At 41.6% G+C, this 26927-nt stretch overlaps 2 protein-coding genes across 2 annotated transcripts; one reads left to right on the top strand and one right to left on the bottom strand.

The window, feature by feature from the left end:
* On the bottom strand, window positions 1-11460 carry METTL6 (methyltransferase 6, tRNA N3-cytidine). The gene is made up of 6 exons (XM_060248863.1): window positions 11098-11460; window positions 9791-10173; window positions 6998-7132; window positions 3922-4092; window positions 2458-2599; window positions 1-601 (listed from the first exon to the last, which is right to left on the bottom strand). The coding sequence occupies exons 2-6, from the start codon at window positions 10085-10087 to the stop codon at window positions 453-455; spliced, it is 894 nt and encodes a 297-aa protein (XP_060104846.1). The 5' UTR covers window positions 10088-10173; window positions 11098-11460; the 3' UTR covers window positions 1-452.
* Window positions 11432-22864, top strand: EAF1 (ELL associated factor 1). Its single transcript, XM_060248864.1, has 6 exons — window positions 11432-11598; window positions 13166-13260; window positions 16328-16464; window positions 17607-17773; window positions 20250-20468; window positions 22564-22864. The coding sequence occupies exons 1-6, from the start codon at window positions 11496-11498 to the stop codon at window positions 22608-22610; spliced, it is 768 nt and encodes a 255-aa protein (XP_060104847.1). The 5' UTR covers window positions 11432-11495; the 3' UTR covers window positions 22611-22864.
* Window positions 22865-26927: the final 4063 nt, after the last annotated feature.

Here is a 26927-nt window from a genome sequence, read left to right as displayed (position 1 = left end):
TAGTAAACAAAATAATTTTAAATGGATATCCATAGTTCACAAGATCCAGTTACAGCAGACAATTTAAATTATGATAAGGCATTTATGAATCTTCTATGAATTCTTCCTTCTGTTCCCAAAGAGGTCCTTAAAAATGGAATAGACTTTTATTTTAAAAACGCAGCACACAGGCTTTTGTGTAAGGTAGCCTGAGAAATGACCGGCCCCTGGGGCTCAAAACAACCTTCATGGCGGAGCAGGACATGAACCGGAGTTCCTGTAGTCCAAGTCAAGCAGTCCATCAGTGGCCTAGGCATGACAGCTATCCATTCTTTTTATTTTAAGGGTCATTCACTTGACGAAGCCACAGGCAGCCGCTTCCAAAAGTATCATTACCCTGGCATTCTGGACACCGTGACAACAGAAGGAAAGTCGCTCCTGCGGAACATTTGCTGGACTGCTGGAAGGAAAAATCAGGTTTCCCTTTCAGGCTTTCGAAACTTGCTTTGCAGAAATACCCTTGGCACAGACAGACCTTTCTTCTTGTTCACAGTTTCTCGCAATACATACTCATTCATCACTTCCTCGTACCCCACAGACAGGAAGAGCCGAGCCAAGAACTCTGAAGAAAAGAAGAGGAAAAGACAGATCAAGTTTAAATGGAAATGTAAACGAGAGAAGGCAGAGGTCCTAACAACGGACCTCAAGAACAGCTCTTCTCAAACAAAGCCTGGTATGTACAGCAGATGGCTTGTCAGGGGGGTGGGGGTTTGGCACACGCTTATTCTAAATATATATATCTAATATTCTGTTTGTATTTCATAGGCACATGCCTATGCAAGAACTCCATGGAAAAAACTAGTGTCATCTAATTTAAACAGGAGAGGAGTTGAATCTGATATCTGCCCCTTCCTCTCAGGTGCAAGCTGTATTGATGAAGAGCCCCATGTGACACGTACAATCACATGTTGATACATTGCTGCTATGTCAAGTACACATACTGCCTAGCACAAATATGACCCTTAAGTATCCTATCCTGCTTTGAATGAAGGCCTTAATATATAAAACTAAGCCTTTGGTCTTATATTGCTTTTAAAATGCACCGTTGGTGCCGAAGTACTACCATCTTCCCAGATGCATCAGCTACAACATCAGAATTACAGCCTGCATTGCTACTTCGCTCTGATATAGATGTTGGTGCACACTATTTGAATCACTCTCCTCTTTGATGATCTTGACAACTGGAAAACTGAGCTAAAACAAATAAAATGAATTTTAATGGATATACATGTAAAGTTCTGCATTTAGGTAGGAAAAATCCAATGCGTCATTATAGGAGGGGGTAAACTTGTCTTGGTAGCACTGTGTGTGAAAAGGATCTAGGGGTCTTAGTGGACCACACACTGAACATGAGTCAGCAGAGTGATGCAGTAGCTAAAAAGGCAAATGTGACTTTGGGCTGTATCCGCGTCCAGATTATGTGAAGTGATGGTATCGCTTTACTGGTTAGACTTTACATAGAGTATTATGTTCAGTTTTGGGCACCACAATTTAAGAAGGATACAGACAAGCTAGAACGCATCCAGAGGAGGACCATGAAGATGGTGAGGAGTCTGGAGGCCAAGTCTTATGAGGAAAGGCTGAAGGAGCTGGGTATGTTTAGCCGAGAGAGGAAACTACTGAGAGGTGATATGATCACCATCTTCAAGTACTTAAAGGGCTATCATAAACAGGATGGTGCGGCATTGTTTTATGTTGCCCCAGAAGGTTAGACCAGAACCAATGGGATGAAATTAAATCAAAAAAGTTTTCAGCTAAACATGAGGAAAAATTTCCTGACAGAGTGGTTCTTAAGTGGAACAGGCTTCCGCAGGAGATGGTGGGCTCTCCTCCTTCAGAGGTTTCTAAACAGAAGCTAGATGGCCTTTTGACAACAATGCTGATTCTGTGAACTTAAAGGGAGGCATTTATGAATTTCCCACATTGTGCAGGGGGTTGGACTAGAAGATCCTGGAGGTCCCTTCCAACTCTATCATTCTATGATTCAATTAACCTGCTGCCAAGAGACAGGGGACTCAGAAACAGGGAGAGCAAATGCAGCACATGCATTCTAAATGAACTGTCCCAGATTTCATCCCCCTACACACTAAAAAAGCTTACAGTTTTAAACCTTGTTAAAAACCCTGGCAAATAAAATTGACTTGTAGCACCTCTGGGAGGTTTCTAATGATGCCCCCCGCCCTCCTGTAGGTGCTACAATGGAAAAGGCTCAGCTCTGGTTGATGCCAGGTGGTGCCACCTCAAGTGGGGGAACAGCCAGCAGCCTGAATACCACAGCTGGTGCATGGGAACATAAGGCAGGAATGGTCCTCTGGATAAATGATTATCCATGATACATACTTAGTAGAAACCCTACAAAGTTCATGGTAATTCAAGGAAGCAAAGTGTAAATAAAGCCATTTTTATTAAACGCCTTACCATCTGTGAAAAAGTATGATCTTGTTCCATCTTGTCTAACATAGAACTTTTCTCCCAGTTTGTTTGCAGACTTAAACCTCAGCATTGCATGATCATAGAGGCCATAGTCTCTGAATAGCACACATTTGCCCGGCTTTAACACCTGACAGAGAGAAATGTACATGGAATTGATGCTTTAAAAATAGAAGCCCACTACTACAAAATAAAAATGAAACACTTTGCATCATTTATGGCTCAATTCTTTCACACAATTGAACAAAAATACTATTTTACTTCAAAGATTATAAATATTTTTATAAGCTTTGAATGCTGTTTCGTAGAGTGATTTCTATCAACTTTTTCTAAACAGGGCTCTCTATTCGTGTGTTTGTATTGATAAAGGGCCCATCATAATTTTCTTAAATACCATCCCAGCTGTGGTTCCTATAATCCAGGGGTGGTGAAACATGCTTAACATAAGAGACACATAGAAAAAAGTCAGATGTCTGAGAGCCACTAGACATGAACATCAGATGTTTGAGAGCAGCAACTGGGAGGGAGGGAAATAAATGGGGAAAGGGAGGGAAAGGTGGAAAGAAGCAACTTTAACTTTAAATGCTGCCAGGTGATTTGGCTTGGAGAAGCAATTTAAAGAGAGAAATGCCTTCTACAAGCCAGCTGATGGGGTGATGGGTTTTGAGAGCCACACAATATGTGTGAAAGAGCCACGTGTGACTCCCAAGCCACAGTTTGGCCACCCCTGCTAAATGTGTTTAAATGTAACAGTAATAAAACATAAGTTGGCTGCTTTAAATTTAAGGAGAAACAGCCCATGTGTATGACATTTTCTAGACCCCAAAAGATGAGATTGATTACATCAGAAATACATTTCAACAAATGTACTGAATGAATAAACGGTTTAATCAAATTTGGATCTCTCATTAAGCTAAGTACCAGTGTCTGATTTTTCAACAGCTGAGGAAAGGTTCAGTAACAGTCTTCAATTCATTGGCCCTCCTCTATGAAAATATCAGAATTATGCAAAGTAAGGAAACTTATGCCTATATTCTCAAACTACATACTTTATCTAGGTCAAGAATTCAGATTTTCTTTAAAAAATGTGATTGCCAAGGGAGATAATTTTTTTGTCTTTAAAATTAAGAGCCCTGACAATACAATTTCCCCCATACTTTTATCCCTGGCTTCTCCGAAGCTCACACACAAATGAAGTATGTGAGATTGAGCATTTCAGTGATGGTTTGATGGCAGCTGGGACCATGGAGGTTGCTACCAGATCTCTCTCAGATAACTTTCATCAACACACATTCCAATTGCCATATGCTGGGCAAAGCCAGGGCTGCCCACACAAGCAAGAAATGTACTGTGTGAAGGGCCCCTACAAACACCATATGAGTGACAACTGTTGAGACCAGAAAAGGCAATTCCATTTCAAAAACTCCGCTATTATTTAATCAGCTTGCTCACATTGTAAATGTTGCTCAAAACAAGGTGCATCTTCTCAGGATGAACAGCAGAAAGTACAAATATCAACATCACAACATCCACAGAATTGGGTGGCATGTTCTCCAGAAGGTCATCTTTGGTGAGGTCACACTGGAACACTTTGCATCTCTGGATGTTGTATAAAGGATTTTGCTATAAAGTGAAAATATTTTCCTTAGACATTTGCAACCAAAGGCTTTGACGTTTGCCTTCTGAAGTAAAGAATTTGATCTGTGCAGGAAACATCTCAGAAATAATATAATTTTTTAACTTAGCAAGTTTCTAATTTGCTCAAAGACCTTTGTGTTCTTTCCAATACAATAGTTTCTTTTTTCGGTTAGCTGAGATGCAGATGTACCAGAACTTGTTGCCAATGATTCTGGGCAATGTAGACTTCAAAAGTTCCGAAAAGGCTTTGTTATCCAGCACTCAGGAAATGGGGGTTGCCAACTAAGCTAATGTGCTGGATACTTGAGTTTATTGATCGGAACTGCTCCCTACCCAGAGGAATAAAACCCCCAGCCTGTTGGGAATGCCAGGGTGACAGGACACATGCCTGGAACCATCCTATGTTACAAGTAGTCAAGCAGGTCACCTGCCCGGGAGCCTCTGGCAGAGGTGGATTCTGCCAAGTCAAGGCAGGCTGAAGGGGAAGGAAGGAGCTGAGGATGATTTCTGCTGGCAGCACTATCTTTCAGAAGCCCAGCAACAGCGGGGGGCATCAAGCTGACTAGCTGGAGAGGTAGGAGCAGGTATGTGAGCAACCAAAAATGGAGGGTACCTTGGTTGAGGGGGAGAAGCCTGCCCTCTGGGCAATGCAATTTAATTGAGTTTTCTGGATAATCAAGTGCCTGATAACAAAACTTCCACAGTATTGCTTGATGCTGTATTGATGGAACTGCCAAAGATTTTAATATACCAATTAGAAATAAACTTGATCCCAGAAGATTTATGAACTTGCAAGGCAGCCAAACTGCATTTGGAGCTTGCTTTCCAGGTTCAGCAGATCTGACAAATGACAAGACAGACTGCCTTTTGAATTCAGCAGCTAGTGATGCCAGCTGCCAGTGTCTTTTCAGCGAGGAGAGCAAACTGTGCCCCAACTATTCATTCAGCTCTCTCACCACATGTATAAGTAGCCTATCTGAATAGTAGCCAGTGCTTGGGAGGTTCATAGTCATGAATTAGTTTTCATGTCGACCACAACTGAAAACCTCTCCTTCATTATGTTAAACTGGCTTACATTAAAGATTTTGATCCAGAATTAAACACAATTCTTCAAAATCATCTGAACACTAGGAGATGCAATATAAGATGTACAGCATCTTTCTCCCATGGGACTTTGGAGATACTTGTGTCCGTCCCAAGAGTCTGCATTTTGACCATAACCTTTCTCCCTATTCTTACAAGTTCATAAGCACAAACTAAACAAAGGTTAGCCATAATCCACAACTGTGAATTTTAATAAGCTACATAACATTCTGGTTTTGGTAGATTTGAGGCACTTCCTTCTATGACATTAACCTTTAAAGTCCTTCATGGGCTGGGACCAACATATTTTCAGGACCACCTCTCCTGGCATACTCCACAAAGAGCGTAACACTCTTCAAATAACAACACAATGACGGCTCTGGGGCCAAGGAATATTCAACTGGCCTCAACTAGAGCTAGAGCCATCTCAGTGGTAGCTCCAACTTGGTAGAACACACTTCTGAGTGAGATCTGGGCCTTCATGACTTAGTTCAATTCTGCAAGGCCTATAAAATGGAAATGTACCACAAAGCTTATGGGCGAGACCAGGAGAATTCCTATTTATATGGTTTTTCCTGCCTCTTCTCATCCCCCCCTTTTTTGCTTCCCCAGGGACAGTGATAATGTTACTACCAGGCCTCAGATTCAGTAGGAGCTCACAGGAGCACAGCTCCTGAACCTTTCTGAGAGTTCCACCTCCTTGTCCATTGAATAGTATGTGTAGCTGCATAACAATCCCTGGATGAGCTCCACCACCTATTTTTCTACAAAACGACCCCTGGTTACAACACACCATCTGATTAACTGTTCATCTCTGAATTTGTTTTATTTATTTGTTTTAATTGTATTTTAAGCTGTTTATTATAAGCTGCTATCTGCTCTGGGCTCCACAATACTGGAGGAGAGTGAAATAGAAATCAAAATAATAAATACTATAAAGCTACAGAGTTTTAGTGCTGTTTTTCTATATAATAACAGGAAACACAGTCACATTGATCTTAATCAAAATATATAAAGGAGTGTTTATTATTTAGAAATGTTTTAATGTTCTACCTTTGAATACTATTTCCCCCCTTTGATGGTTGTATTTCAGCCTGGGTTTTTTGCTAACCTAAGAGGATAGAAATTTTAAAGAAAATACTAATTTTAGACCGGTTTGCTCTTATTTACAGTGTATGTAAATAGGATAATTGATTCCTGTACAACTCTATGTTTTTGATTGAGCTATAATGCCATGTGTATTTACTTTGGAGCAAGCAGCATTAAGCACATACTTATTTCCAAGTAAAAACGTATAGGATCAGGAAGCTTATCTCTTTTAGCTATTCACCGTACCATAATTCATTTATTTATACACAATATAAAGAATGCAGTTCTGCAGAAGACCCTCAGCAGTTTTTATTTCTGTTACTGCATCCTGAAATGGAAGTAAAAAGGTGTCCCGATTATCTAAGGATCATTTTCATACTGTTTAGTTTTTCAATCAAATGGAGGGCTAAAATGATTTAGAGGATGGCTATTTTAGGCTCACTGATTGCATGAACAAGAATAGAGCCTGAACAGTTTGATTAAAATCACTCATACTTGATACAATCTCTTCCACTCTTTTTCCTGATCTGTTTCATCACCCATTTAAAAATAAACAAACATGCTTTTCCCCCATAATGTAACATACCTACAGTGCAATCCTGAGCAGAATTACACCCTTATAAGCCCACTGTCTATAGTGGACTTAGAAGGATATAACTCTGCTTAAGGATGCACTGTTAGGCACCTCTTTGTTTCTTTTGAGTCCAATCTTACCAACCTTCACATATTCCACAGCTCGGGGGGAGAAATCACATGCGTAAGCAAAGGTATCTGAATCCTCTTCTAGGAGTGGAAACAAACAGTTACCAACACCACAGCCTGCTTCAAGAATCGTCAGTTTCTGATGTTCAAACTAGAAGAAAAGGTATAATTTATTACATCCCTTCAAAGCAAAACAAATCCCCAGCCATTAAATACCAGCAGCATACACTGAATCAGACCATTGGTCCATGAAGGTCAGTATGGTCTACACAGACTGGCAGTGGCTTTGCAGGGTCTTAAAGAGACCTTTCACATCACCTTCTGCCTGGTACTTTTAACTGGAGGTGCCAAGGAGTGAACCTGCATCCTTCTACATACAAAGCAGGTGCTCTACTGCTGAGCTATAGCCACTGCTCCCAGAATGCAGCTTCAAACTTATTCACATGTCAGAATTAAGTTTTAACACCCCAGTAACCATTGCTTTTAATTAATGCCTTTGGAAATGGTTCAGAAACTTCAGTTGGTCCAATATGCAGCAGCTAGGTTACTGTCAAGGGTTGGTTACTGGGACTATATCCTTCTGAGATGAAAATCTGCACTAGTTATCTGTTTCTGGACACAGTTCTAAGCGCTGGTTCTTATCTAGAAGGGCCTAAATGGTTTGCCAGGACACTGCCTCTTTCCATACTATCTAGCCTGCTAGTTAAGATTTACCTCTCAAGCCCTGTCCTCTGTGCCTCTGCCTTCAGAAGTGAAGCAGATGGTGAGTAGAGAAGGCATTTTTAGTGGTAGCACTTAGCCTTTGGAATGCCATCTCCTTGAGCCTCACGTGGTGATTTTACTTTTTTTTAAGTGTCAGGCTAGAGAACATGTTTTTACCCAGGGTTTTAAATATGGGTTTTTATCACCCATGTAATAGTCTGCTTATGGACAGTTTTCATGCTATTTATGGCTGACGGCTCGTGTTTTAAACTTTTTTTTTAATTGTATACCGCCTTGAGCAGGACTCTGAAGAGGTAGCATAGAGATATTCTTAATAAATAGTGATAACCACCCACCCATTGATTCAGTATGCTTACTGTGTCTGCAGTCCTAAGACACAACATATTCAACTTTCCAAACCTTCTAAGGCAGTTTTCTTTTTTTTAATTTTATTTACAACATTTATATCCCATCTTTCTGCCTTCACCAGGGCCACCAAGATGCCTAAAAGATTAAAAGCATACATAATGAAAACATGTTTTGGTTGGGAAAAGACAGAAATTGTCAAACATCACCCCTCCCCCACAAAAAAAAATCTTGAAAACATAACACAAGGCTAGGAACTGAAGCATCCCATAGAGAAACTAAAGCTGATGTACAATAAGTTTTCTTTTAAAGATAGGCAGGACTACCTGATGGACCCTTTTGCTCTGCTACTGAAGAAGGATGTACCACGTCCACAACCACCAGTGGAGTTAATCTGAGCTATCTGCATGTGGTGGTAAAATGGAGATGATGACCTAGCAAGCCTCTTTACAAGAGTTCAGAAAGGACTGTGTTGATTCAGAAGCACCATCCCACCCCTTCTTGTGAGCTGGGATGAGATTCTAGAACTAGGTGCTGGTTGATAGTGTGAAGTAGCCCTCCTGAGAATGTGAGGAAGAACAGCTTTCCTGTGCCACTGCAAAACCCATCTACAATGCAATCCTGTGCAGTTACTCCATTTGAAGCCCACTGATTTAAATGAGCTTACACCAGAGTAATGCAGCACAGAATTGCACTGTTAAAGGGGCTAGTTTAATGCCATTGTATCAACCAGCTTGGTCCTAAGTTTGTCTTTTTCTGATTCATATTTTTAAAATTTGTTATCTAGATGCATACATAAATACTATTATAACACCTCTGGCCTTTTGGAAGAGAGGCGGGATAGAAATGTTTTTTTAAAAAGAAAACAGACCAAGGTCAATGAAGATGATGCAACAAAGTCCTTATGATTATTTTTTTTCTGGTTAACAGTAAGCATATGACCCATTCTAGTCATTAAATGTATTTTATTTGTACCTTTTCCTTGACAAAGTTCTAAGGGCATACATGGGATGTCTATGGGTCTCCCATTCACATATGGATAAGATCCATCCTGCAACATCAGATACCCCCAGATTACAGTATGTTCCTGGCTGAAGAAGTGGGGCTTTTGACCACAAGAAGCTTATGATGGAATAAAACAGGGGTGGCCAACGATAGCTCTCCAGATGTTTTTTGCCTACAACTCCCATCAGCCCCAGCCATTGGCCATGCTGGCTGGGGCTGATGGGAGTTGTAGGCAAAAAAATATCTGGAGAGCTACCATTGGCCACCCCTGGAATAAAACATAGTTAGTCTTCAGGTACCCAATACTCACTTCTATGTTTTACCTCTTTAACAAGGAACTGATACTTTCAAAAGTATCTTACAAGCAATGTTCCCTCTAAGCTAAGTTGGTGTGAACTAGCTCACAAATTTTTAACCTCCAGCTCACACATTTTTGTCTTAGCTCAGGAAAGATGACCCCAGAGCACACTAATTTAAGCAGTAGCTCACAACTTTAAAGCCAGTAGCTCACAAAGTAAAATTTTTGCTCACAAGACTCTGCAGTTTACAAGCTTCTATATTAAGTCTTCCCAGGAAAACTGCAAAAGTAACATCATGGGGCAGGGAGGAATACAGCCCATCTTTTTACACACATAAAATTGATGTAACTAAAGATAAAACAAAGATTGGCTACATATTTCCTGCGATCAATAGTACTTTTGAATTGACCTCTGCTGCTTTAGTGAATGGAACTTACTTCACGGCAGGCTTTTAATTCTTCAAATTCTCTAGTTGTCCAGTGCCTGTCCTTGAAAAAGTGGGTGCTGTTCCTTTTGTAAAACAGATCCCAGTTCTTTTGAGCATCTTTTTCTAGCTTCAATTGTCTGAAGTCAGATACTAAGACCTGTTCTTTCGACAGCTTTTCAGCTTCTTCGGGGCTAAGTGTTCTTGCTTTGTGCCCAGTCTGTTGAAAAGCTACTGTGCCGTTAGTTGGAATTTTTCCATCAAGCTGAGCAACTGGTGAGTTGTCTTCCAAAGACCTGGATTCATTCATACTAACTAAAATGCGTACAATTCCAGAACAGCTTTACTCCATATTTGTCTTAATTGTCCACCTCACTTATTAGAAAAGATCTAGATCTAAAGAGAAAATAAAGGTTAGTGTTCTGTGCCATTCCTTGTGTGTTTTACAACATGGAAAAGCAGTCGAGGGCACACATTCATTTTTATTGTTTCAAAACACATTTGGATCAATTTGTAGACAGACAAAACATAGTTTAATAATAGCCCAAGATAGGGAAAACAACTATGCCACTTTACCAGGATGAATTTGAATACAATATCTGTGGCACAGCTTAAACTTTAGATATACTTTCTCAGATACATGTATTTTCTGGGGTCAAGCTTCCTTTAGTGCATGCATCATTTAAGCACAAGTAAAATATGTTATTTTCTTCACTACTCTTTATCCATACTCAAATACACTGAGGTATAGGGGCTACAGCAGGGATGGCCAAACTTGCCAAACATAAGAGCCACATAGAATAAATGTCAGATGTTTGAGAGCTGCAAGACATGAACATCATATGTCTGAGCGAGGGAGGGAGGGAGAAAGTGAAAGAAAGCAAATTAGGGGAGGTGGAAAGAAAGCAACTTTAAATGTATTCTCCAAGCTACCAGTTGGCTTGGTGAAGTGACATAAAGAGAGAAATGTCTCCTCCAAACTAGCTGACAAGGTGGTGGGGGCTTCAAGAGCCACACAACATGTATGAAAAAGCCACAGTTGGGCCACCCCTGGGCTATAGTGTCAAATTAGCATCTGGTAGACCCCAGGTTTGAACCACTGCTCTGCCATGGAAGCTTGCTAGTCACAAACATTTAGCCTAACCTACCTCACAATAAGGCTTTTGTGAGGATAAAACAGAGCAGAGAATAAAGATATAAACAAAAATCTATACGTATATACACAGAGAGAAATAAGGACACGGGTTCGCAGGAAGGTACGAAGCAATAGGTCTGCCAGTCGTCTCTCTTAATCCCCCAGATTTTTTCACCTTTACCTACCTACGGAAGCAGTTCTTAAGCTCAACGTGGAACTCCAAGGAAGCGCCTCGAACAGAAAATCCTGGGGGGTTTCCTCCCCACCGTCTCTAGTCCCAGGACTTCAGGGGCAGCTGGAAGGACCAGAGAAAGGCCGCGGCCTGGTGGCTTCCTTCGCTCCCTCGCCTCCCGCCCACGTGTAGGGGGGCCCTCGCTTTACTTCATGCGGCCGCGGGAAAGTCTCAGCTCCGCGGCTGAGTTGCCGGCTCTTCTGGAGGCCTCCTCCACGGGGAGCGTTTAGCCGGTTGCACGCCGGCCCGAAGCCGGAAGAGCAAGCGAGGGAAGGCGGGCAGCAGGGGGCGGCCGCGGCGGGCCGGTGGCGGTGGGGGTTGTTGTGGCGCTTTGCGGGCGACGCCGGGGCGATGAACGGCTTGGCGAACCCGCTGCTGGACAAAGAAGAGCATCCGCTGCAGCTGGGCGAGAGCTTCGAGCGGCACCCCAAGGCCTCCTTCCACACCATCCGCTGTGAGTGAGCCCTAGGGGCCGCGCTTCGGCCGGGGGAAGAAGCCACCCCCAATTCCTCCCTTCTCGGGTTGCCGGAGCTTTGTGTTGAATGGGCCCTGATGCAGGGTTGCCAGCTCCAGAGTGGGACATACTGGAGATCTGGGGAATGGAAGGGCTTGGGGAGGGGAGGGGAGGGACCTCAGTGGGGTATGATGCCATAGACAGGGGTGGTCAACGGTAGCTCTCCTGATGTTTTTTTGCCTACAATTCCATCAGCCCCTGCCAGCATGGCCAATGACTGGGGCTAATGGGAGTTGTAGGCAAAAAACATCTGGAGAGTTACCCTTGGTCATAGAGTCCACCTTCCCAGGTGGCCGTCTTCTCCAGGTGAACTGATCTCTGTCGCCTAGAGATCAGTTGTAATCCCTGGAGATCTCCAGCCACTACCTGGAGATTGGCAACCCTACTTGATGTTAATGTAGGGTAGCAGTTAGTGTATTGTCAGATTAGGAGCTTGAGAGACTTGGGTCCAAAGCTCCACTGTGCTGCACTTGGATGACCTTGGATCTCTATCATTGGTTCTTTTAGCTTACCCTACCCTGCAGTGTTGTGAGGATAAAACGGGGGAGAGGAGAGCCGTTTATGCCACCCTGAGCTCTTTAGAACAAAGATGGCATTAAAACGCTGGTTAAATCTAAAAGTTCCTGTGGTTTTGACAGCAGCCCTCTTATCCCGCTAATACAGCAGGTGAAGCATTTTTTTACATTCAAGGTTGTGACTGCATTTAGTACCCACTGGGGAAAAATTGTTGAGAAGCCTGATAAAGTTTATGTATGTTAGATTTTATTAAAAGATACACACTTAAAGATAAGTTGATGAGTCTTCTTGTAGCTTTCTTGTACTTTTTGCAGCTTTGGTTCAGATAGATCCTCAAAGCATCCCCCCAGTCCTCTCCTCTTCTCTTTCTGAAGTTAGTTCCTAGTTCTGTATGTAACTCTTTCTCAACTCTTATTTTATCTATTGTGGTTTTATTTTATTGTTGCTCCAGAGAGCTCAAGATGGTATAAGGACTTCCTGGCTTCTGAGAGTCAGTCTTGTGTAATGGTTAAGTGCGTGGGCTCTTGCCTGGGAGAACCGGGTTTGATTCCCCACTCTTCCACATGTACCTGCTGAGTGACCTTGAGTCACTCACAAGTTCTCTCAGAGCTATTTTGCTCAAGAGCAGTTCTGGAAGAGTTCTCTCAGCTCCACCTACTGCACACGGTCTCTGTTGTGGAGAGGGGAAGGGGACTGTAAATTGCTCAGAGACTCCCAAGTGAAGGGCAGGGTATAAATCCAATCTCTTCTCCTCCTTCCAACAACCTCACACAGAGCAAGTTTGGCTGAGAGTGATGGGCCCAAGGCACCCAATGCCATGGTTGAGGGGCATTTGAACCCAGGTGTCTGATCCTAGTTTGACATTCCAATCATTGTATCACATTGGTTCTTCCTTACATTCACTGCAGTAAATAGTAAGTGGTGGTGAGTTTGTCCAAATAAATGCCAATAATTTATAAACCTATTTAATACCTGTTAACATTCTCTCTAGATGATTTTAAGCCAGCATCGATAGACACATCCTGTGAGGGGGAGCTGCAAGTTGGTAAAGGTGATGAAGTTACAATTACATTACCCCATATTCCAGTAAGTTTATTTTGCATCCCATTGCAGTCTACTTTTCTGCATTTAACTTGTGCTTCTTATGACTTTTGTAAATCTTTTTTTTTTAAAGCATGTTTCAAAAGCACAGAGCAACAACTTATAATAGCTAGAGATGATTTAGAGAAACAGAACAGGTTAGCCTACTCTGTGGCACATTTGCTATATTCATGTCACAATTAACTGGTGGATCAAAACCCAGTTAGTTGTCTGACTGTAGATTGTCACACAAATTAAAGTTCACCAGTTGGTACCAAACTGGCATTTCATAGATGAATCATTGAGCTCATATTTGTACTCAATGCAGTTTGTTGTGGCATCTACATTTGAAACCACAGCTGAGTAACATACTTCTTGTGGCTGTCTGGCCATAGTAAAAGAAGGATGTTGTCTGTGCTGGGAGGCAGAGAGAATGCAAGGTGTGGGAAAGCCAAGATTTGTTACTTTTTACTCTGGTACACTAATCAGAGTTCATTGGTTTATCACAAAGTCTGTAGAGTAGCACTACCCAATTTTTTTCAGGCCACTGTCCCCTTGATTCCATGAACTCATCCCCAGTGCCTCATACCCATAAAAAGCATTATTCAGAGTAGCAGTTTGCATGACCCACTGAAGAAGATAACAATAAAATTCCAAACAATAACACTTACTGGCATATTTATTCAGAATCTAATTAAAACTTAGTTTAGTTTTTAGCTGCACAAGGTATCTTCTACGTTTTCAGCCATTTCATGGCTCTCTGTTTTGGTGCTGCCACTGCTCTTTAAGCGTTTTGTATTGCTGCAGATCTCTGGAGGCTGCAGCTCTCTTGAAGCTCTTTCTCAGGTCACTCTGTTCTCTGCCTTCAGACCCAGATGGCCTCTGTCCCTTTTTTTCTTCTCAGAACCCTGTTTTCTCTCAGGATTCTCCTACAGCTCCCTCTTAGGGGCAAAATACCTTTTCCCTCAAACTACAATAGGGGGGCCAAAGCCACAGGGTTACACTTATATATAGAAATGTTAATATTGGGTTGGCTGCAACAAAAGTAACACTTACATAGCTTAAAAGCGCCCTTCATAATCAACAGATTCAGTAAATGAGAATACAGGAAAATAAATACCACAATTATATGTTAAGGACTTACCAGCAAAAACCTGAAAAATAACAAAGACATAAAAACACACAGTGATAACAGTTTCTCAAAATGATATACTGGTCTGCCTAGAGTTTCAGGGGCATATTTATCAAAAATTCCAGTAGTTTCCACTGGATTTTAGCACTGTGCAAAGGAAGAAACTTGGAGTTTGCCAGCATCTAGGCTCCAGCCTGGTCAGTTGTGAATAAGTGAAAAAACATAATCAAAAGGGCTCATCTCCTTGCCTAGGTGATCCTACTGTCTCCCCCCACCCCCCCATGGGGTGGTGCTGCCCGCTTTGGGAAATTCTGTTGCAGAGTTTACAATGTGGCTTGCCCACTTGAATATATGATTATATGGCTCTTCTCAAGTTGTGTTCTTCTGTCTGCCCTCCCCTTACTATATAGACACCAGCTTTGCTTTCATAGTATAGGCTTATTTCAGCTATGAAACACATCTCATTGATTTTCAAGTAACGCTTTCATATAAAGTGCTTGGAATATTTGCTTTGCAGACAGAAGGAGTTACACTTTCTGTATTACAAATACCAAAAATTATTCTGAAATTTAAAATTTAAGAGTCTGCAAAGTTTTTCAAGTTTATTTATTTATTTTTATTTAATTCAATTTATATCCTGCCCTCCCTGCCGAGGCAGGCTCAGGGTGGCTCACATGTTCAAGACTATACGTAAGTATAGACACATGATAAGCACAAAAACAATAGCAACAATTTAAAACAGAAATTGACATTTCAGGTCCTATGATCTTCGTTATGTTGTCCTGCTGTTTCAGCTAGATGTTTTTCATAGAGCAGATCTTAGTGGTCCAGATGTTCTATATAGAGCAGATTGCGAGAGGTAGTCCAGATATTTGAATTGCCCATCGTCAGAGTTCTCTGTATATGTAACATTGAACGAGAGACAGTGTTAATGGCTAGAGCAGGTAGACTGCTGCTATATAGTTCAGTACCTATATTACAAAGAGAGCAATTCCAAACAGGTTTATTCCCAGGAAAGTGTTTTTAGGATTGCACTGAATAGAATAGAGAAGCTTGTTACAGTATAAAACAACTGGATATGTTTAATATGCATTTAGTAAATGTTTATGCTTCTTTAATATTTGTCAAAGTAATGGAGAGTCTTGTGCTAAACTGATGGATTAATGGTGATGCAAACAGGGATGGGCACACACCTAAAAAACCCAGCTCAGGATGGCTCCTAAACCAAACCTTGAATTGAGCAAAAAGGCCCCCACCCAAACCAAGCTGGTCCAGTGAGTTTGTTTCTCCCAGCTGCAACTTGCCATGGCCAGGAGAAAAGGGAATCAGCTGGGAAGGATTAAATGGCTGGCAGCTATTTAACCCATTTGTTTAGCTTCCCCCCATTTTGAAGTGGGGAAGAGTAAAACTGCCAGGTTTAATGGTTCGCAGCTATTTAAACTTAACAGCTGACAGGTGGACCTGCAGCTGGCAGCCATTTCAACATAACAGCAGGGCAAGTTCACCTGTCAGCTGTTGGACTGAAGCACTTGCAGCAGTTTAAACCTAACAGCTCAGCTGTAGACCTTGCACTGCATAGCTGTTAGGTTTAAATGGCCCTGAACAGCTGAACTGAACCTGACAAAAGTGTGGCAAATGTTCAAGGGAGGTATCTTCTCCAAACATCAGTTTGGGGGCTCTGAATTGGCCCAAGTTTGTACTGAATTTTGTCTCATGAGCTGGTTTGTGCCCATCCCTAGTTGCAAATTGGAGCCTGTTTCACAAAGCTTATGCCACAAAATACATTGGTTAATATTTTCAGTGCCATTTAAGGTTATTTTAGCTGCAGCAGACCAACACAGCTTACCTCACTGGAATCATGAAGTCATTTTTTTCTTGGCATAAGCACATGCACCTATTTAGACTTGTAAGTTATCTGTGTGTTTCTCTAACAAACACCAGGGTTCTACTCCTCCAATGACTGTGTTCAAAGGAAATAAAAGACCATACCAAAAGGACTGTGTACTGATCATCAATCATGATACTGGAGAATATGTGCTTGAAAAACTGAGCAGCAGCATTCAAGTCAAAAAGACAAGGTAAAAATGGCTCACAGGATTGCCCAGGGGCCAATTAAAACATGAAAAACAGCCCTTTCAAAACTGCTTCAGATTGCGGGTAGCAGATTGCATCTTTAAAGCCATGTTAAAGGGGAGTGGACTCCCTTCATATGAAATACTAGGATATCAGATGGAAGGCTGGTTTTGTTTCTTTCTTGGTATGCTAGCTTTCCACATGCAAGGAGTTTTTAAGGAGGGGTAGTGTTAGGCCTGCAGTGCGTCATCTGTAGTCTGAAGTGATTCATTCAGGAAAAGGGTGTGCCATATGCTATTTCTGCATATTCGGAAATTGAATCATACCGCAGAGGGGGTGGTTTTTTTGAAATTACTTGAGGCACAGGCCTCAGTCACTTATACTGGAAGATTTGAGTAAGTGCGTAGCTGTTGCATTGTCATTAGAATCAGTTGAATTTAAAATGGTTTTCTGTGTCTGGATCTTGATCTTGTTGATTTTTTGATGGTATAACAGTTTTATCCTAAACAGAATTACACCTTTCTAAGTCATTTGGCTTAAACGGTTTTAGCTCTGCTTAGGCTGGCATTGTCAGCATGCAAGTGAGAGTGCTAGAATGGCAAATGAGAAAGTCTTTACTAAAATCTTGCGTTGGGGGAAACTCCTGTTGCTGATCGTCAGTGCAGCCTTCTTGACAATTCCTCTGGCTGTCTGAACACTGCTTCCAGAATAAATTATACAAAAGCATGCCAGTATGGTTAGTTTTTATAGGAGCCCCATGGCTCTCTCTCTCCTCACAACCTGAGTTCGATCCCGGCGGAAGCTGGGTTCAGGTAGCCGGCTCAAGATTGACTCAGCCTTCCGTCCTTCCGAGGTCAGTAAAATGAGTATCCAGCTTGCAGGGGGGGGAAGTGTAGATGACTGAAGAAGGCAATGGCAAACCACCCCGTAAAAAGTCTGCTGTGAAAATGTCATGATGCGACATCACCCCAGAGTCGGAAACGACTGGTGCTTGCACAGGGGACTACCTTTACCTTTTTATGGTTAGTTTGCACAATTCTAGAATTTGAGATTTCACAGAAATTTGGGAAAGGGTAAGAAGGGGCAGTGGGATGGAATGTACATGGTAGGCATTGATTATTGTCTGCATTCAACCTGTTTGTTTCAGAGCTGAAGGCAGTAGCAAAATCCAGGCCCGCATAGAACAGCAATCTGCCCGAGGTTCACAGCCTTCCACCCAGTTCAGAACTCCTCCAAAGCCAGTAGCTGGTCCCAAAACTTCCCCGTTGAAAGACAACCCTTCACCAGAGCCTCAGCTGGATGACATTAAAAGAGGTATGGGGTAACCAACAGAGAATCGCGGAAAAATAGAACAGGAGGTAGGTGAAAAACCAGACTCAAAAATGTTAAATAATGTAAGTGCTTTATAAACAAATAGTATCAAGTGAAATTAATCAGAAAATACACACCCGCATTCAAGTTTCTTAATGGACGAATCAACGTTGTAAAAGTCATGGAAACAGTTCAGGTTGTGGCAGAGGTAGGTTCTTCTGGGGAGTCCAGTGCTCCGAGATGTCCTCACAAGTACATTGAAGAAATAATCCAGCGTAGCAAGGCAAATAAGACGTGACAGGGCTGTACTTGATCCCCTGTTTCACAATAAAGCTTCTACCAGCTGCACAGAAAAGTGTACAAATTAATGCACTAAAAGAGGAATTTTTTTTCTTTTATATATATATATAAATACAACATTGCATACCTTCTAAACAGCATCACACATCTTAGGGAAGAGCAAAGCTTCAAAATACTTAACAATGTGAGCGCCAAGCAGATCACAGAGTGCTAAATACATGCAGGTGCTGCAAAAATGCAGTCAATTAAAGTTACAGATATCCTATCACAGTAAGTTAACTCGCAAGAAAACCTGTCAAAGGAAACACAATAGATTCCAATCATTGTTAAGTCCCTTAGGTTCCAAAGTCGCATCTTATTTGCCTTGCTGCAATGGATTATTTCTTCATTGTACTTGTGAGGACATCTTGGAGCATTGGACTCCCCAGAAGAACCTACCTTGCCACGACCTGAACTGTTTCCATGACTTTTACAATGTTGATTCGTCCATTAAGAGACTTGAATGCGGGTGTGGTCCATGTGTATTTTCTGATTAATTTCACTTGATACTATTTATTCTTGTTTATTTATAAAGCACTCATATTATTTGTTTAACATTTTTGAGGCTGGTTTTTCGCGGAGGTTTTTTACCTATCTCCTGCTCCATTAAAAGAGGTATGGCAGCCATACTGTTCTTTTGAACAAAGCAGGAGTCAAGTTTCACCTTTAAGACCAACCAAGTTTTATTCAGAATGTAAGCTTTCCTGTGCTCTCTAAGCACACTTCATCAGGTGAGGGGATCAGGTATTGTGAGCTGAAATACATGCAGTTTGTTGATTAAGAGGGCAAACTGGCTGTGATCACATGGTGAAACTGTGGCTTGGCCATTTTGTCTGGATAGCCACAAAAGGTAATAAAGTTTCCCGCTAGTTGGTGTTTCTGCAAATCTAGGTAAATCACAAAAAGACATGTATTTCCTAGTTGTAGTCCACCTAATTTACTTATCAACGTATGTTCTTTTATTTGCCATCTTGTAACTTCATGATATAAATACTCAGTTGATGGATTTTAAAGTTGCAGCATTTTTAGTATTTCTTCCATGTATCCTGTTTATGTTTTAAAATCTTTGCTGACTGAGTTCAGTTTTATCTGCTTTATAGATTGAGCTGTGTAGCTAACATTTATGGCCTGTAAATGCAAATTTATTTTTCTGCATTAAGGTTTGATACTTATTAAAACTTTCACAAGCGAGGACACTGCCATGAATGATTACAATTGATTTTGAAATAAAAATGGTGATTTGAGAGAGACCTAAGAAAAGTAAATTTGGCATATATAGTTTAGAATTTGCTGCATTTCTGCCACAACCTAAATGATAAGATACAAAAATTATTGTAGAATGCAAAATTATGCAATACTTAAAACTGTGCACAAAACATGTGTAAGGGTTTAAAAAAATATGTTCAAGGTCCTCTTTCCAAACATCATGATGAATTACTATTTCTGTTGCAGTAATTTTAAATAAGTAGATGTTGTGCATCACCCAAAACCTTCAATTGCTGTAAATGTGAGCTGCTGCTAAAATGCACCTGTCTTCCTTCTGGCAGTCAATATTGATGTTTTAAATATGGCATTGTTTGTTGTATGCCTTACACTGCTTATTTTACCTTGTTCCCAATTGAGTAATCCACCTTGAGCCTCAATAAGAAAGGTGGACTATAAATGAAGGAAATCATTAAATAAAATTATGGAGGATAGATAGCCTGGTCTTTATCTTTTCTAAATATTAAGCTCTTCCTAGTAATCCTGTTGAATATGCTTGAAGCAGAATGAAATCCAGCTTGCATTTATCTGAGCTGCAGATGCTGGAAAAGTATATATAACATTTCAGATTTCCAGATGTGAATATTTACATGTGAAAATTCTGCATCTACTTAACAGTGGAATGTTTGCAACTAGAGTAGGTAAGCAGATACCCAGCTGTAAGCCCATCTGTTTGCATCACGGGGACAATTGCCCTGCATAATACATTCCAGTCGATATTAGGTAGTCCCAATTGAACCAATTTATAGCGTGTGGCCTAGATTTTTTTCAGAATCTGCAAATGCATCCCAGAGTTGTGAAGGTATTTATGATCTGCAAAATAATGCATTGATGGAGGCATGTTAACTCACTAACCACCCCCACTCTTTCATTCTAGAGCTAAGAGCTGAAGTCGAAATTATTGGGCAGATGAGCAGCAGCAGCGGCAGCAGCTCGTCAGATTCGGAGAGCTCCTCTGGGAGTGATGATGAAACCTCCAGCAGTGACGGCAATGAGGCTGCGCACCCTTCCCCTTCTCAGCAGTACAATAACAAAAGCACTGTTGTCAACGGCACCAGCAGGCCACAAGGAAGCAGTCAGTCCTTGAACACCCTCAGTAAGTGAGAGGTTTTCTTCTCGAGACAGGGAGTTTCTTAGGACCTGAGCGCAGGGGTCTTTGGCAAGGAGCTGGTGAGACACTGGTAGCTTACTGGCCCTTGCAGAGCAGCTTGTGCAACCCCCTAGAAGACCCAGTGAAAGATCTGCTCTGGGCTTTTCTTTTTCTTTTTTTAAGGGTATTTCTCTGTGCTGGTTAGTTGGTAGCTTCATTTCTGGTGGTGTTCTTAGTTCATGTTCTGTTTCTAGGACAGGATAGAAGTTGATGACATCCTGAGGGGACTAGGCTTAGGCTGTTTTTCATTACTCAGGAGTAGCTCTCATTAAAGAAGTTGATGACCCCTGCATTATACACAGATATGTAGAACTGAGACATAAGAACATAAGAGAAGCCATGTTGGATCAGGCCAATGGCCCATCCAGTCCAACACTCTGTCACACAGTGGCCCAAAAAAACAAACCCAAGTGCCATCAGAAGGTTCACAAGTGGGGCTAGAAGCCCTTCCACTTTGCCCCCCCACCAAAGCACCAAGAATACAGAGCATCACTGCCCCAGACAGTTCCAATAATATACAGTGGCTAATAGCCACTGATGGACCTCTGCTCCATATTTTTATCCAATCTCCTCTTGAAGCTGTCTATGCTTGTAGCTGCCACCACCTCCTGTGGCAGTGAATTCCACATGTTAATCACCCTTCGGGTGAAGAAGTACCTGAAAGCATTATTATTTTTTAAATTAAAAGCTGTTTTGGGAGAAGAAAATTTAGGGGGGGGGATGAGAGTGTGCTGAACTTTCCTATCCACCTGCTGTTTCTGCACTCTGAATTCCCATATTTCTAAGCATTGTTCCCTCTAAGCTGAGTTAGCATGAGGTTGCTCACAGATTTTTAGCCTCCAGCTCACTCATTTTTGTCTTAGCTCAGGAAGGATGACCTCAGAGCGCACTAATTTATGCAGTAGCTCACAACTTTAATGCCAGTAGCTCACAAAGTAGAATTTCAACTCACAAGACTGTGCAGCTTAGAGGGAGCACTGTTTCTAAGTAACTTTTCTTTAATGGTGTTGGGTTCAATGACATGCAGTTGGCTGTAATGTGCATTTAACGTCCATCTGCGTATACATATTTCAGATGTTGTCTTGTTAAGTTTGCACAGGCTACCTCCTTCTTTTTTGTAAAATTAAAACCTGTTTGCTGCGGGGTGACATGATAGAGGTTTACAAGATAATGCATGGGATGGAGAAAGTAGAGAAAGAAGTACTTTTCTCCCTTTCTCACAATACAAGAACTCGTGGGCATTCGATGAAATTGCTGAGCAGACAGGTTAAAACGGATAAAAGGAAGTACTTCTTCACCCAAAGGGTGATTAACATGTGGAATTCACTGCCACAGGAGGTGGTGGCGGCCACAAGCATAGCCACCTTCAAGAGGGGGTTAGATAAAAATATGGAGCAGAGGTCCATCAGTGGCTATTAGCCACAGTGTGTGTGTGTGTGTATATATATTTTTGGCCGCTGTGTGACACAGAATGTTGGACTGGATGGGCCATTGGCCTGATCTAACATGGCTTCTCTTATGTTCTTATTTCATTCATTTGTGTTGTCAAGAGTCTTATCGTAGACGTTCTGGTGACACCACCATTGAGCTTCATGGTCAGTTGACCTGGCCAGCGCTCTATCAATACGTGAGGAAGTGCGTCATTTTGTGGCCCCTTTCTGCGGGTAGCAATGAACTTCATTATGGGATACAGTTTCCCAATTCATCTAGCAAGCCAGCTCTGTCTGACCTAGTATGAACACAGAGCAGGTTCAGTCCAAGTTCTTCTAACTGGTGCTAACAATGAACACAGCTGGTGCTGCTGCCCCCATCAGCCTGTTGCTAGACCAAGTCTGCAAAGGAGCAAATGCAATCTTTTAAAGAGAAGTCCATGGGAAACATCACATATGGCATCTGTTTTTCCCCTGGAGACTGGTTGCTCTCCATTTCCATTTCACATTCAAACTTTCTTTCAATTGGTTTGAAGTCAAATAAAGAAATTCTTCAACATAGAATACAGTGAGGAAATGATTTAACTTCCCCCCCTTCTCCCCCTGAACAGGAAATGATTTGCAGTTGAGTGAATCTGGAAGTGACAGTGATGACTAGATCAAGGTTTCCCCATTGGTTTCCTGCTACATATGTGTCAAGATGCAAGTATTCCTAAGCAGCAAGAGTAATACTGATGAAGAATCTGCCTTGGGACTCAGCTGTATGAAAGCAGCTTCAACTAACATGTCACCTTTTGAGAATGTTCCAAGACAATGGCTAATACTCGATTTACCATTTGTATAAATTGTGTATATTGTGTATATTCTTTTAAAGTTTTAAATAGATACGAATATACTACTCTGATACAGCAATCTGTGGTCTGATGTGCTGACACTTTGTAAAGCATTAAGGATGATTGTCACAGTAGCCTCCCAGTATGAAGTTGCATCTATAGTAGTGGGGGGCCTGAAGTGAGTGTGTGGAACAGATCGTGTCATTTTAGACAGAAGGTGGGTTATTGCAGTTTTTGGAGACTTCTTCTGTGTAAAAAACAAAAACCCTCCTCATAAATACAAAATTAACATCACGTGGGGGATGGGCCGGTCCTGGAGGTGTTATTTTCTTATTGCATGAAGTTGGGGGATGGGGTGGTCTGTCTGTCCAATGCGAGATAATATTTTAAAATGTTATTCTCTTCCCACATGCTTCCTGAAATAGTAGTTTATGGTGTCATCCCAAGTTTGTAGCACCTACTTCTGGTTCATGTATAAGCCAGGCCTGATGTCCTCACTTAAGGAGAAAGTTATCTGTAGAGGCCAAGTCAGGTTTAAAATAAAATAGGCACTTAAGTATGAATTTGAAAAGAGGCATAACACTAATATGCTTCGCTACCCATTTAGTTTAAGACAGACCTGCATATAGCCACTTTTGCTTGGTAACCCCGGCAAGTGAGAATTGCTTCTAGGTAAGGAAGTTTTTTAAAAAATTAAAGCAAGTTGGCTTCCCCCCCCTTCCCTTAGGGTGTTGCTTTGGTGCAAGCAGGCCAATGAAGTTTTCCATAAGCTTGAAACTTTTATGGACTTAAAAGTCAAACTAGATATGACTAATCATGGAACTCCATCAGTATTGTGTGAAATTACAGCCATGCAGGCCCTGAAGTGGATGGGGACTGTACAGGAAGGGGAGAATGGCTTTAATCCTTCTACTCCCTTATGTTTTGCTCTCGGAATACACATACATGGGGAAAGAAGAGTAACAATCTTTTGCCCGTTTTGTTTTTCTTTAAAGAACTATAATGGCATAGGCATCCCAGTTCTGATTTGCTCAGGTATGTGGCAGTTAAAGGGTTAATCCCCCCTCTTTCCACATTGCCCCAGTGAGTCCTGATACAGCTGTAATTTAGAGGGGGCGGAATCTAACCAATAACATCTGGTCTGTTTTTACTCTCATTCACAAAGTTTGGCTTAAGACAAGGCAGCACTGTTTTTTGATTCATATGATGGTTTTGGTTCATATCAAAGACTTAAAAATTATTTTTAGGAAATGTAGGAACTTCTGCATAGTTGATTGTGTTTTCATATATGATAAGCACACACATCTGCTACTAGTGTGCATTTGAGAAACATATCCCAGTGTGTGCTTCATGTTGCATAGATACATGGGCACACAATGGTGGACAACTGGGATAAGTAAAATCGTCTCACCGGTGACACCTGTGTTAGAAATTCATCCTGTTTTCCTTCACCTCTGTTGAAGGTGACAATGGGACGCTGAATTCTTCCAAATAAAAAAGATACTTCCTTGGGTCCCAGAACAAAAACTACCTTATCATACTAGATTTTGCTTCTATGCAGTGATTTACTTGTGACTTGTGTTGTTCAGCGGAGGACACAACCCAGCAAACTCTGTCCTTTATAAGTTGCATTGTGCCAAATGCATGCAATGTGTGGAACCCATTGGCTAGTGGATCATGCAGCAGTTACAGTAAGTAGCAGAGTACTAATACTGAAATTAAAACAATCAAAATGTTTGATAAAAGGTAAGGGTGCAAAAAAATCTTGGTGCCCAGTAGTTACTGGTGCCAACAAATTCAGTCCTGGTGACTGGCTCCTGGTTAACTGTGGTGGTTAGGAAATAGGTTTCTCCTATCTGGCTCCTCTGTTTTTGCATCCCAATCAAACATTAACATTTTCAAAATTACACAGAAAAAGGAAGAGGACTCTTAAATCCCATCCATTGTTGGAGTCTGTCAAGGAGTTGGTCTAAGCTTTTTTAATTTAATAAGTACATGTGTGCTATATTAAGAGAAAGAAAACTTCAGAGGCTAATAAAATATACGTTATTTTTCTAGATTAAATTGATTTAAATAGTTTTGTATGCAGCTTTGCATTATTATGTATCTACATTTTAAAAGTCATTTTTAAATAATGCATTGTGAGATGAACACCTAAATAAGAAATAAGCTGGTGGTTTTCAACTACTCATATTCAGGATGGAGAATATAGTGAATACTCATCACATTTTGCTTTATAATAAAAAGCTGAGAGAAAAATATTATGTTGCAGTTAGTGCTGTGGATAGTTATATAAATATACAGGACTATGTATATCCCATGATTCTGCAAAAAATGAAGAACTGGATAGTCAGCATCTAAAAAATCTTGCTTTTTGAAAAGCAAGTTTCTAGTCCTTAAAAACTTTAAGATTGGACCGAGAGCACATGGCTGCTATTTGCTAAGATCTCAAACTAAAAAGTGCTAGATTTTCACTATTGAAAAGATGGAGCTTCAGTGTCTTAGTGGTCCACCCCTCATGACTAGCAGAAGACAAAGTAATCAAAACATGGCAATTACATTATATGTACAGTATATGTTGCTTTGGATCTTGGTTTGCCTTGCAAAAGTATATATACAATAATAACCTGCAAAAATAAAAAATATGCACTAAAAGGCAGGAGAAAAAAACAGGTTACTCACCTGTAATTGATGATCTTCGAGTGGTCATCTGTGCAGTCACACACATGGGTTTTCCCGTCAGGACGAACCCTACCTCGGAGATTTTAAAAGCTAGCCTAGGCGTTATTTTTGGCGCGCACTCCCTTCCGTCCTGGGGAGCAGGCATCCACTGCGCATGCCTGGAACGGGAGGGAGGCGCCCCACCCAGCCAGTTTCTTTCCCCGCCGCCGATATAGTAGATGAGCGGTTGCAGAGTACCAGTGGCCAGCAGCGGGGATGGTTGGGCGGGCGTGTGTGACTGCACAGATGACCACTCGAAGATCATCAATTACAGGTGAGTAACCTGTTTATCTTCTTCGTGGTCTCTGTGCAGTCCCACACATGGGTGACTGATAAGCTGAACTGCACGGTGGTGGGTGCTGGCACTAGAGTAGGAGAGAAAAATTAATGCAATGTTAGTGCAAATCAGTCAAGCAAGTATTGGACTCCAAGGTAAGTTGGTACTTACCGGATCCAGATCGTATCTTAGTCGAAGATAGAGCGGAGTACTGCCTGTCCAAAGGAGGCATCTTGCCTAGCACGAACGTCCAGAGCGTAGTGCATAGCAAAGGTCGAGGTGGAAGACCAGGCGGCGGCAGCGCAGACGTCTTCCATGGAGACCCCTCTGGCTAAGGCAGATGATGTTGACAAAGCTCTTGTAGAGTGAGCTCGTAGTGTAGTTGGAACCGGCTGCTTTGCTAGTCTGTAACACAGCTTTATAGCAGCAACCAACCATTTCGAAAGTCTCTGAGGAGATATCTTTTGTCCTTTATTGTGCCGTCCATAGGCCACAAAGAGTCTGGAGTCCTTCCTGAATGATGCTGTTCTATCTACGTAATAGGCGAGTGCCCGTCTAACATCTAGGCAGTGTAGGGCTTCTTGGCCCTTATCCGTAGGACGTTGAAAGAAAGCGGGTAGAGTTGTGACCCTGTGGAGGTGAAACGTGGATACTACCTTAGGCAAGAAGGTAGGATCTGGTCGTAACACTACCCTATCGTGATGAAAAATGGTGTAAGGCGTGTCTGCTCTAAACGCACAAATATCGCTGGCTCTTTTAGCGGAGGTAAGTGCGACTAGCAGCGCCGTTTTCCACGAGAGGAGATGCAAAGGGATTGAAGCCATGGGTTCAAAAGGTGGTTTCATTAGCTGGCTTAATACTAGAGATAAACTCCAACTGGGGTACAGTTGTCGTGATGGTGGATGCAGGTGTAAAATTCCTTTCAAGAAGGATTTCGCAGCGGGGTGTGAGAATACAGACCGTCCTTGTATGTGAGGGTGAAAAGCTGAGATTGCTGCCAGGTGCACCTTTAAAGACGAATGAGTTAGCCCCTTTTCAGATAATGACAATGTATAGGCCAAGATTTGAGGCATAGAGGCAGACAAAGGTTTAAAGTTATGCTTGGTTGCGTAGATGGAAAATCTTTTCCATTTCATGGAATATG

This window comes from Heteronotia binoei, chromosome 10 (assembly GCF_032191835.1).
Source record: "Heteronotia binoei isolate CCM8104 ecotype False Entrance Well chromosome 10, APGP_CSIRO_Hbin_v1, whole genome shotgun sequence".
In the NCBI taxonomy this organism is placed as follows: Eukaryota; Metazoa; Chordata; class Lepidosauria; order Squamata; family Gekkonidae; genus Heteronotia; species Heteronotia binoei.
This window is presented reverse-complemented; position numbering and strand designations above follow the sequence as displayed.

Coding starts and splice junctions, on each gene's coding strand:
- METTL6 (XM_060248863.1), bottom strand. CDS start 10,087: ATGAATGAATCCAGGTCTTTGGAAGACAACTCACCAGTTGCTCAGCTT. Junction 7,133..9,790: donor AATTAAAAGCCTGCCGTGAA/GTAAGTTCCATT, acceptor CTTTTCTTCTAG/TTTGAACATCAGAAACTGAC. Junction 2,600..3,921: donor TTTTGAGCAACATTTACAAT/GTGAGCAAGCTG, acceptor TCTCTCTGTCAG/GTGTTAAAGCCGGGCAAATG.
- EAF1 (XM_060248864.1), top strand. CDS start 11,496: ATGAACGGCTTGGCGAACCCGCTGCTGGACAAAGAAGAGCATCCGCTG. Junction 17,774..20,249: donor GCTGGATGACATTAAAAGAG/GTATGGGGTAAC, acceptor CTTTCATTCTAG/AGCTAAGAGCTGAAGTCGAA. Junction 20,469..22,563: donor TCAGTCCTTGAACACCCTCA/GTAAGTGAGAGG, acceptor CCCCCTGAACAG/GAAATGATTTGCAGTTGAGT.